The sequence below is a fragment of the Bremia lactucae genome, linkage group LG6 (genome assembly GCF_004359215.1).
Source record: "Bremia lactucae strain SF5 linkage group LG6, whole genome shotgun sequence".
NCBI lineage: Eukaryota > Oomycota > Peronosporomycetes > Peronosporales > Peronosporaceae > Bremia > Bremia lactucae.
In genome coordinates, this window is record NC_090615.1 from 6124827 (window position 1) to 6136329 (window position 11503).

An 11503-nucleotide genomic window follows, 5' to 3' on the forward strand; every position below is an offset into this window, starting at 1 on the left:
GAACTTGGGCAGTCCATCCGAATAGGCCCGGTGGAGAGTATTTCAACAGTCCTGTTGAGAGCCTCGCTCCGAGCCTGCTCACGCCTTAGCTCATCCTGAGTCTGAGTGACGCACTCCGCCGCAGCATGGCTCTGTGCCTCGGACGCGGCTCTCCGCTGTCCGAGCACGAATGCGTCAAACTACTCCAACTGAGCAACATGTTGCTCAGGAGAATTGCCCATGAGACTTGTCAGGGCTTGTTCACCAAGTCTCTGCGCCATAAGCCCTGCCACCTCCCTATGAAGTTTGGAAAGGTGGAAGAAATGAGCCCAATCAATATTGAGGCTCATCCTCACGTACACACGCAGGGATGCGGGTCGTGGGAACGATTACAAGTGCTACCAAATGTAGGTGGGAACGTCGTAATGCGGCCACGCTCTACTTAGGCACACACCCTAGCACAGCGAGAAAGCGGTTTGACCGTCTTCTCTCACGTGCAGTGAGGATGTTGGTGGGCGCTTAAGCGACCTCACCCAACGAACTAAGTGCCTTAGTTTAAGTGTCGTCACGAGAGCGGTAATCCGGCTCCTCGTGCGCACTTACTAAGTAGAAAGTAGTTTTCAGATTGATTTGTATTTAATCGCATTAAAAATAAAAATACCTATTTTTACCAATCAAAAATGTCATCTCTGTAGATAACACTTAGATGTTTTGCGAGCGTATCTTTCTAGATACCTCGCGTAACGGACGACGCGCTGGGCGTCATCCCTCCTAATGTGAATGCACCCATGTGCATCACATCCACAAGGGTTGGTCACAAATGTGCACCACACCCGAGTGTTGGGTCTAACTACTATTATTTAGTAATTGACCATCCCCTTAAGTACCAAATGTACTTAATGGGGACTGTGTAACATTAGGGCATTTCTAGCCCGTTACAAGAAGGAATAATGGTATTGTGCTGCTCTAATAATAAAAGCAGTGTTCTTTAATAGGATGCTGTGTCTGGCAGGAGCTCAGCCTCGTATCCATCTCGATTTATGTCAGCTTTAATTGTGGAACGTACTCGTTTTAAAGAAACGAATTACAATGTGCTTTAAAGTTATGCATAAGCGGTGGGCACCAGCTCTACCGACGATCGGCTACACCATCCAAATTAACTTCTTAATCATACCGTGACTCGTGATAATTTAGCTAACGATGCTAAGATTTACACAATATAGCTTGAGATCTATAGTACTCATGGCTGCGCAAGATACCTGGAAGCGAGTCTGCGAGTCGTTATTTAGTGGAATGCGACATAAACCAAATTTACATTGAGTGACTCTTGGATGGTTGCTGTACTTTATTAAACTGCATCGTTAAACTAGTCGACAAATCAGGCATTCGAGTCTGTTATGTTACAGACTGGACTGCAAAGTGCTGCTAGATTCGGCAGGATCCCAAAACGTTTAGCAACAGCAAGAACGCCTTATATATACTAGATTTTTCAGCATACGTCAGCATTCAAGTAACTAACAATATGTATTTACGTGTAATTAAGTATGAAGACTGGAATTACTGTGCTCAACCTATTTTTCACTAAAATGTACGGCTTAAATGTGTATGAATACGATTCTGATGCAAAAATTTCCCAACACCAGCGTATCGATCTTATCAAAACCATGCTGACTCGTATTAGTTAGTAGTTATTAGTCTAAATACAATATTACGTATCAGGTTCATTACCCAAAGCAGTTACCATTTAGTAAACAAAAATTCTTATATATGCCTAGTTTTCACTCCTACGGACGTGGTGGCTCCAAGTCATGAAGTTCTGCCAAAAAAAGTGAATTATATGTTGCACACTTCCGGATATCAACAGTCAATACCGAAGCTATTTCGGGATTTGGCCGAATATTATAAAATTAACTTATAATATATATGTCATTCCTTTCTTAGAAATAGAATATACATACATATACATTCTATTATTTTGTAAGGGCGGTATGTGTACCTCAGCTTTTTGGTAAACGTACCTCACCCCAAATAATCCTTTCAACTACAGCCAATGAGAAAGCTGAATTTCCTGAGCGTGCCATCGGCACTTCGTTATGTAATATACCTTCAGTAAATAAATTCCTTCGTTCGCAACAGCTTCGTTTGCCCAATCATGAAACATTCTATCAGGATATGAGTATTCCTATACCACTGGAAGCACGTTCTAGCACACTTGATATGGCAACGGAAGCAATAAAAGTCTTTGCATTGGATAATGGATTTAATGTGGAGGTTCAGAGAACTCGGACTGGGGTCCAGTAAAAAAAATAGAGTCCTAACTTGCGTGCATTGCGAGTTTGCAGTACCTCTACTCTCCTTCAAGAGAGTGCCTTTTCGAACTGATATTGCTTAAAGATGACACTGATGTCTGGGCTTCCAGTGTCATAAGTGCTGAACACAATCATGGACCAATTGCTAATGTAGCAGCTTATCCTTCAGCCAGATCTATTTCCAGTTCTAAGGTTGAGATTGTTCGAACCCTGACGCAAATTGGAGCTCAGCCGCGTGTTATTCTATGTGCTCCACGTGCTCAAGACCCAGCAAATTTGTCAACTGCGCAGGACATTTACAATATTATAAGGCAAAAAAAGCGGAAATGCTTGATTGTAGACCATCAGCTTAAGCATTGTTGGAACACTAATACTTCGCGGTATAAATGATCATTCTGGAAAGCTTTCTTGCCTCTTTATCATTCCGAAATCAGCCGAGAATGTGGACAGAAACTACTCTGCAAATAAGAGATTTTTCTTCTTGACTGTAGGCGGGCACGTCTTAATGCGGCCACGCCCTATTAGACACACACCCTAGCACAACGAGGAAGCGGTTGAACCAGCTTCTCTTGCGTGCAGTGAAGTAGTTGTGGTAGGCGCGTTAGCGACCTCACCCAACCCACTAAGTAATTTAGTAAAGCGCCGTCACGGGAGCGGTAATCCGGCTTCTCGTGCGCATTTACTAAGTAGAAAGTAGTTTCAGACTGATTTATGTTTAATCGCATTAAATATAAATACCTTTTTTTACCAATCAAAATATCATCTCTATAGGCAACACTTAATATGTATTGCGAGCGTATCTTTTTAGATACCTCGCATAACGGATGACGCTAGGCGTCATCCCTCCTAATGTGAATGCACCCATGTGCATCACATACACAAGGGTTGGTCACAAATGTGAACTACACCCGAGTGTTGAGTCTAATTTCTTTAATTTAGTAATTTACCATCCCCTCAAGTACACCAAGTGTACTTAACGCGGTGGTGTTGAGCGGCAGCGCTCGCAAAGGAGGCCGCTTTCTTGTTCCTGTGACACTACATTCAATCTAGTTGAGCGACTCCGCCGCATAGAAATCTCATCTTAGCCACCGGTACACTTCGCACGAGCCAGGGCAAAATTTCGATGAGCGTTACACGGTTTTGACAATAAAATCCAGCCCTACATGGTGGACGACGACCTCTTGTTTGCACGTACGATCGGCGCTTGCTGATTCCTTCATCTGATGCGATGAATCCCAGATCTCACGCGTGAAGACCGCAACCTTCGGTCGCGGCCAAATATCATTGTGTGTTTGATGGCATCCCAGGTAAAACTTAAAACACCCGGAAGGTCTATGCCAAACACCAGACGTAAGGTCCGCTTCCTTCAAATCGCGATCTTTCACCAGGTAATTCTAATGGCGCCGGGCGCAGAGCAGTTCAGAATAAATGACTAGCCATCGCTGAAAAGGATATCGGACACTCTGGCACGGAGCAAGATAGATCTAGGGTAGCCAACTTCCACAGAGAGGAGCTGTTACTCTTCAGACGATAAAGCGTTTGCGCATTGTTCGGAAAGAGAGCTCGTATTTAACGGATGCCCCTCCACTTGTATTTGCTGAAATTCCCTGGAAGTTCGATTTCTTTACTTGCTCGTCGCTAATTTTTGCTTTCATCTCGGCGCCTGCAGGAGACAATCTGCTTGAGTATCGTTAGGGCCTCCATCGTCGATAGCCAGCCCAAAGGTGCACCGCACATGTAATCGCCGGACATACGCCTTAAGTGAATTGGAGTCCCACTGGCCACTGCAGCAGCGATATCACCGATGTGACTGGTATCACCCTGCAATCAATGCCCGTATCGAAGCGAGATATCGAAGTACCTTCTCTGCTGAGTAGCCAGGAATGATGTATGTGGACTTGTGCAGAGTACGCAATCAAAGCTCCCGGCTCTAGAGCGCGAAATACGAGCGAAGTTGTAAAGGATAACAAGGAAAATTTATTCATAGTGTCGGCGCGTCACCATGCATTGAGTCGCTATGCCTTGCGTGGGCGAGAGCCGTATGACACCTCGCTGAAGCGTCAACCAAGACAGTGTGTCGCTAAGATACGTATGTCCTCTTGCAAAATCCGCTCCATTTAAATTACGCCTTTCATCGGCGATTTTTTATCCTCAGCATATCCTTAAGTGTAGCGTTTCCAATCCATCTGGTATCAAAACGCCCTGATGCTGCTGAATCAGCCCTCACCCGGCCCGAACCTCGTCACCAAGTACTCCGCTGCCATCAGCTGTGACACTACCGTCGTCATTACAATCGACTGCAGCACGCAAAGCATAGGATATGGCTCGTCGACAGACCTTGGCCGACATGTGGAGCAGCTGGAAGACCGACATGTGGAGCAGCTGGAAGACCGACAAATTCAGAACCAGTCAGTCATAGAGTCGCCCGAAAGCGAGGATGTGTCGTCGGTCCAACACGGCGTAATGTACGCAGGGCCCTTTCAGCAGAACCCCAGAGGAAGTCGCCGATCGGTAAATCTCTAAAGGAAACTGTAGCTGCCCATTGGTCAACAGCTATTGCTTTTTTAGTCATTCGTATCATTCGTATACACGGCACCGCACGTCCATCTTGAATTATCGGCAGTAAAGTTATTCCGGGAGGTATCCAAGTTCAGGACCCCTTGCCGCCACGAGCACCTCAGAGTCCATAATCAAGCTGTGCAACCGAGTAACCACGGCGAAAAGTGGCTAGCGGTGCCATGTAAAGTTGGTGATTTTGGCACCGGGATGGCACTGAAGAGCCGTACACCGCACGAGAATTCTCTCAAGCGAGTACAAGTTCGATCCATAGAGATCGTATGCATTTAGTCCAGGGGTCAGTTACCGCATCCTGTTGTCCAACAAGTACACAAGATACCTGCAGGATCCGCGTGAAGACTGCCAACTAGGCCAAATGTGTTTAGAGAAAAGGCTGATCCACGAAAGTCAGGCTCAATGATCATAGACTTCGCTCTATTCGTCAGCAGGCCTAAACAGCTGCAAATTCATCGAGAATTGTAACAACAGGTAAAATCGTAGACCGATCGCTGAGGTAAACCGCAGTGTCATCAGCGTAGCCCGAGACTTTAATGCAAATAAACTTTTTTACTAGATGTAAGGTGGCTCTTGGATGATCCAATTGACACTATCGAGGGCGAGTATAAATAGTAATGGTGCAAGGGGGCACACCTGTCGAATTCCATAGTGTGTTTCACGTCGGCTGGAGCGGTACACACTCACAATAATTCGACACGTCGTGTCGCGGTGTAATGCTGCTGTGACCGATACAAATTTGGGCGACAAGCAAGCCATGTTAACGCCGATAGAAGAAATCGATGTTGGAAAGTGTCGTATGCCTTGGAGAGATCGAGAAGCAGAACAATGGCTCCATGTAGGCCACTGTCAGCACTCGCCACTTTGCGAACCGCCAAAAACATTTTAAGAGCTGTATGAATTGACCGTTTCGAGACAAATCCTACTTGAGCAGGCAGAACAATGTGCGACAACTACTACCGCACCTGAAACGAAAGGATCTTTGTAAGAAATGTTGAAGTCGCTGTTGGGAAGCGCGAGTGGGCGATGATCAAGCGACAAGGCGAAACCCGCAACTTTCTTCAGACAATAAATGTCCGCTTCACCAGAAGACGCCAGCAGCACGTAACACTACAGCCATCTAGTGTACAGTACTGCGAGAATAGTCGCGAGCGCGTCTGCATTATCTCGGCAAAATGTTTTTGTTGATTTCATTCGGGCCCGCCATCTTCAAAGCCTCACTTACATCGCCGGGATATATGGCCGACGTCACATCAGAGTCACCAATCCGGTCCGGTGTGAGGATCGCTCAAGAAGTGCAGCGGCAACAGTTGGACAAGCAAAATAATGAGTCATAATATGCTTCCAGCCGACTGCCATTTCATCCGCTGACTTCTGCGACCGATTCGGTCCGTAAGTTCAGGACAACACTTTCGTTTTCCTTGTAGCTCTGCCACCAGGAAAACGAAAGTGTTGTCCTGAGCTTAAGTCGACGCCCGAGCATAGAATCGACGGAATGTCTCGCGTGGGGATTACACGGACTGGACAAGGGCTTGCTCGTTTTGGGTTCTCTGCCCATAATCTTCGACATATTGCAACGTTTCGCCGAAGATCTGCACCAGTATCGACGGGGCTCGGTTGGTCGCATATCTCTTGAGCACACGCTGGTGATTTACTTGGCAAGCGCGCATCCAATATCGCCGCATCCAGTCGGAAATATAGGTGCTTGAGCCAACGTCTATAGCTTCTCGTCAAACCTTGCGGGCTGTCTTCGCAGACGCCAAAAGGACTTTACGTAAACTTATTTTCCATCAATCTCATCATTAAGCCAATCGTCGTACGCGCACAACATCACAAGACGCCCCAATCCGAATACTTATTCCATTTGAGATCCGCTTCTGGACCAGATACAGACATGTCGACGTCTCGAATCTATTCAGCAAAAACAACACTCACATATCACTGATTTTGTCGCATACTGGCCGGGCAAAGTGTAAGACTGCTGTGTGCCGCCGCATGAAAGGTCGATATGGTCCTCTCTTTTTCCGCTCGCTCCATGTCAAATTCGAGAATATTGCAAAGCTGAGCCCGACCGAGAAGACGTTTCAGCGCTAACGAATCATGTCGTCCGGGCGGCGATACGAAAGACCGATCTGGATGTGGCACTGACGTGCAATCAAAATCCCCACCCAGGAACATGAGGCCGTCGTGTCCCAGGAGGTGTTGTCGAGGCATCTAAAAAACTCCTCTCGTTCCGTCTTACTACACGGTGCATATACGTTGACAGAAAGGGCGAATTCGCCTCGAATAGCTATTCGGACAGCACTTTAATGCGGTATCCAATGCTCCTCTTGCCACGGTTCCAGTTTAGTAGGCAATGAATATGGATTAGGTAAAATCGGCCTTCCTCGGCTTCGGTCCACCGAGCGCTTGCTGGCTTGCCTACTGAACCCCATGTGGTGCTGAACAATTTTTTCAGACTCGCTGCTTCACCAAGAAAGACCCCCGTTTCTTGTAATAAGATTAAGTATATGTATTCTCGTGATTTGCGCTGCCGAGTGGCCAAACCGGTCCGCACAGCACTCCGAACGACTGGGGAATCCCGCGACGTTTTGCGAATGCAAATCGATAGGTTTTTGTGGCCTTTGGGAAGTCTTTATGATGCCCCGACGACATCGAGTGTGCCTGTTTTTTTTAAGGTGAACTGAAGAAATTACAGTCCTGGCTTGTGACCTAGGTCGTGCAATATAAGAAAGAAAAAGACTGATATCCGCACCCCATGATGAAGCATTCCCTCGCGCAGCCGATACGTCCTCAGTACTGAGGGTGACCATCGCGGGCGATAAGATCAATCGTCGGCTGCCAGTTGGCAGAACTGCATAGAATGCTGAAGACTGCCGCACGCTCCTTTTTGGAGAGGTGGCATAGCACCGCTTTGGATTGTAGCATCACCACCTTGGTCTCATCCTCGACAGGTGCAAGCTTTTATAGAAACACACACAAGGCATTGTGGACGCCTCAGTGACCCAGATCCGCACAGCAACTCCGGCTGTAATATGCTGAAATGTTTCAAGCACTGTATGTTGTCCGTCGTTTTCCATCGAAATTGTCCGAGCTGACCGTCAGTCGTTGCAGCCCAACCCGTGCGCTTCTCCCGAAGCTTCGCACTTGCATGGTTGGATCACAGCCAATTCAAACTCCCTGTTGATGAAATGTCCAAAGCCTTGAAGGATTTTCCCGTCATTGAGGCGAGGTAAGCAACCGAGTACCGTTGTTTAAGACAAGTGCACAAGAATCAACTTAAGCAGATTGGCTCTTTGGACCAATTGGCATTGTAGCAGGTACCGCGGTCCAGCTTTGCGCTGGTTGACCCATCGTCGAATCACTGCTGTGTTTGCCGAAAGTTGTTTCGTGCTCTCCGGTACTGCTGTAGTCGCTACTACAGCCAATGTGGTGTCTGGGACCTTGCGCACTCTCGTTGCACGTAAAATATGATCGTGAGTATTTTGGGTGCGGATGAGGTCCCTCGGGGATCGAATCACTTACTGTGTACTCTTTTCCTCGTTCGGGCGACTAAGGCGTGTCGACAAGCCAGTATCGCCAAGGGATGAGTTGACTATTGTGTCTGGCGGGGCCTTGAGCTCGTCTGCGATAACCTGAGCTAGCTCCGCTTGTATTGGACTACTGGCGATTTTCGGCGGAGAAATTACAGTATCATCCATGTGCATGGTATTCCCATACGTAAAGCTGCATCCGCCATAGTCACATCGAGATCATGTGAGTCCAGTGCGCTAAGGTCCTGGGAGCATGCCGGTGATATGACCGAAGAGCTGAACTCGATCCAGCCCCAGGTGGCACCGCACCAGGAGCTGCCTTGGATGATACATTAGGTATGCCCGTTTGCGGCGAACATAAGAGGACAACAAACGTTGAATCGTCGAGCGACTCTGCTCTCTAATATATGCAAGCTCAGGAGGAATGTAGTTTACAGCAGGCATTTCGCTCGGCCTTGACACAAATGGGCTTGACCGCAACCCCAATCTCGGGCTTCTCTTCCGGTGTATTTTTTTTTCAAACAGGCGCGTCAATGTTTGTAGTTTGCACGAGGCAATCGCTGCTTCTTTCTCCGCTCGTTTTCGCCACTGCACCAGCGGTGCGATATTCGAAATCCAACTGAGTCATGCCTCCAATCGCATCGTTGAGGGTACTATGTAAATTCGTAACGGTAACTTCGCGAGCAATGGCTTATTCCAGCACATGAGCATGAGTCTCGAAGTAGCAAGCTTTTTCGATGTCGGTATCGTTCTTCTTCATAGCGGCAAAGTTAGTAGGCCTACCGCCCTTTGTGCGTCCCCCAATTGACATTGACCCAACACTTAAGTTGTCACATTGAATGACTTCTCCGTCGTAGCGGAAATTGCTAGTGTCCGTTGCCCGATCTGCTGTGGATGCCTTACGATCGCCTCCGATCAGATGATTCAGTTCGATAACAGCCTTAGCACACCGCTTATTAGTTTTGGCAGCAGCGGCGGATGTCACGTAATGTTTGACCGCGGCTGCTCGAATTTTCGTAGGAATCGGCGCCTTCTTCGGTGAAGGCGAGTGCATAGACGCGTTGTCCGAGTTTGTCGCACCCTGGTTGGCAGATGCTGCCGACTCCTGGTTTGGCGACTTGCTGGTCCCCTTGGCTTCTTTCGCCGGCGGGCATCGAAGCGGAGTATCATTAGGAGCCGCCTCTCGACTGGATAAAGCCGGAGTGGGACGCAAGTTCTGCTTATTTTTGATTGCACCTGCGAGCAAGGCTCTCATGAAAAAGTTGCACCTTTAGAGCATTGAATGCTTCCGTCAAGATTCAGCCCCTCCCGCGCTGCTTGATGCGCGAGGAAACCTTCAATTCCACCTGGTATAACTTTTATAGCGACGCCGTCGTAATATTTAATACCAGCATCTGGTGAAGTGGCTGGGTATCCCTCTTCTGAAAAATCTGGGAAGTTTGAGATATCCCTTCGGCCAGATTACCCATACGCCTTTTACGTTTTTTTTGCGCCGCGCTCCGGGTCTTCTTGTGTCAAACGACCCTTACAACCAATATAGTTCGGAATAAACGGATCGATAGCCTCAGTGCGGCTTGGATCCATAGTAGCGCATGCGACCGAAGCACTGGAGTGCTGGCTAGATCTAATCTCGTTTTGAGGCATATACGCCGGACGTAACTGGCCTATGGCCTTAAGCTTCGCGAAATAAAAGCGAAGCTTCCGTTCCAAACGAGCATCAGCCACATCCGCAAACTCTTTACAAGACCAGGTGTTCCGGAGGCGGTGGGCCCATGTACCCAGTTCTCAAACGAAGCATCGTTTTCGCTTTTTGATTCGTCCAGAAACACGACGATCGGAATTTTCCTCATTGAGGTCACGGGCCTGATCACGCAAACGCGTCAAATACTGACGTCGCGTTTTTACCTTGGCCGTAATATTTCGCTCATGAAGAGCGTCGCGCGCAGCGAGCTCCTTCGGCGTCCTCGCCTTCGGTCTGGAGGTCCAGATGGTCAATCTGCGACCCTTAACCTCTTGGAGGCCCTCTTACACACTTAGTGGAGTGAATTAATATTCAATGTGTGCTTATGTTTTCGCAAGGTTTGCAGCTTGACGACGACCTCGTTCCTCTTTGAGGACTGCCTGCTCTTGCTCTTCAATTAGCGGGTTCGTAATTATGTTGGACTCAGAGTCTGATGTACCGGGCAATGCAGCTAAAATATCTGCGGCACCACGTTCTGGGAAACGTATTTGCGCCCGAGGAGATTCGTCCACACGACGAGGCGTGTAGGACCCGCGATACCTCTCCTAATCTTCCGATAGTGTGTATCTTCCATAGTCTCTCATTTCATCATCGTTAAGGAAGGAGCTAAGAGTCTGGGATTCACGCTTAGGTGTCATCAGACAAAGGAATGTAGAACACAATCGAACGGTTAGCTGTTCATATTTCAATCTCAAAGAGCAACTGAAGCGAATGTTGGCATTCGGTGTCAACAGCCTGTTAGGGGGCGGTGTAATAAGGCAAACTTCGGTTGGCGAACAGTTGTTGTGGTCGTTTACCTTATGGAAAATACTCTTTTGCATAATTCAAAATTGTAATCACTAAATTCCAATTATTATGGGAATTATATGTCGTAGCCACCAGATATAAATTCGGTCGCCGAAATCTATTTTAATATAGCTAGGGTAAGAATTTAGGTCTTAATACTTAGGTAAAGCTCAATTTTCTTGATTATTCAGCATCAAGTGCCTCCTATGGCTTACGGAATGATCTACGAGAGAAAGAAGCCTTATTGAGGTATGTATTCTCGGGCACTAGTTGCCACTTGGTTCCGCGAAGCCCTGAATTCCTTGAACTAGAATTCGTCAAGCTCATTGTTGTTGAACATATTATTTCTACAAAACGAAGTGACTCTTTGAGCCTATAAGTCTTTCTCTGTCTTGAGGAGCAATCTTACGACTGTCAGAGGACGTTTGGTGGCTAAACCTATATCGGTGGACGGCCAATTATATTCTCGCCTGCGAACCATGTCAGCACATAAAGCCTGCACTGACTAGCAGTGCGCTTTGAAGCCGCTGCCGATTCCGCGTATTGTTAGGAGTCGGATAGTCTGGACTTCATGTTTGGCATGC

At 47.4% G+C, this 11503-nt stretch overlaps 4 protein-coding genes across 4 annotated transcripts; all 4 read right to left on the minus strand.

The window, feature by feature from the left end:
* Positions 1–6797: 6797 nt before the first annotated feature.
* Positions 6798–7073, minus strand: CCR75_009501 (uncharacterized protein; the record flags this gene model as incomplete). Its single annotated transcript, XM_067967540.1, has 1 exon — positions 6798–7073. The coding sequence occupies one exon, from the start codon at positions 7071–7073 to the stop codon at positions 6798–6800; it is 276 nt and encodes a 91-aa protein (XP_067818528.1).
* Positions 7074–7652: 579 nt separating this feature from the next.
* On the minus strand, positions 7653–7939 carry CCR75_009500 (uncharacterized protein; the record flags this gene model as incomplete). Its single annotated transcript, XM_067967539.1, is given in 2 exon segments — positions 7653–7820; positions 7838–7939. 2 exon segments carry the CDS (start codon positions 7937–7939, stop codon positions 7653–7655), a joined length of 270 nt encoding a protein of 89 aa, XP_067818529.1.
* Positions 7940–8380: 441 nt separating this feature from the next.
* On the minus strand, positions 8381–8566 carry CCR75_009499 (uncharacterized protein; the record flags this gene model as incomplete). The annotated part of the gene is made up of 1 exon (XM_067967538.1): positions 8381–8566. The coding sequence occupies one exon, from the start codon at positions 8564–8566 to the stop codon at positions 8381–8383; it is 186 nt and encodes a 61-aa protein (XP_067818084.1).
* A 517-nt stretch (positions 8567–9083) lies between these two features.
* On the minus strand, positions 9084–9446 carry CCR75_009498 (uncharacterized protein; the record flags this gene model as incomplete). The annotated part of the gene is made up of 1 exon (XM_067967537.1): positions 9084–9446. One exon carries the CDS (start codon positions 9444–9446, stop codon positions 9084–9086), a length of 363 nt encoding a protein of 120 aa, XP_067818085.1.
* Between the last annotated feature and the right edge of the window lie 2057 nt (positions 9447–11503).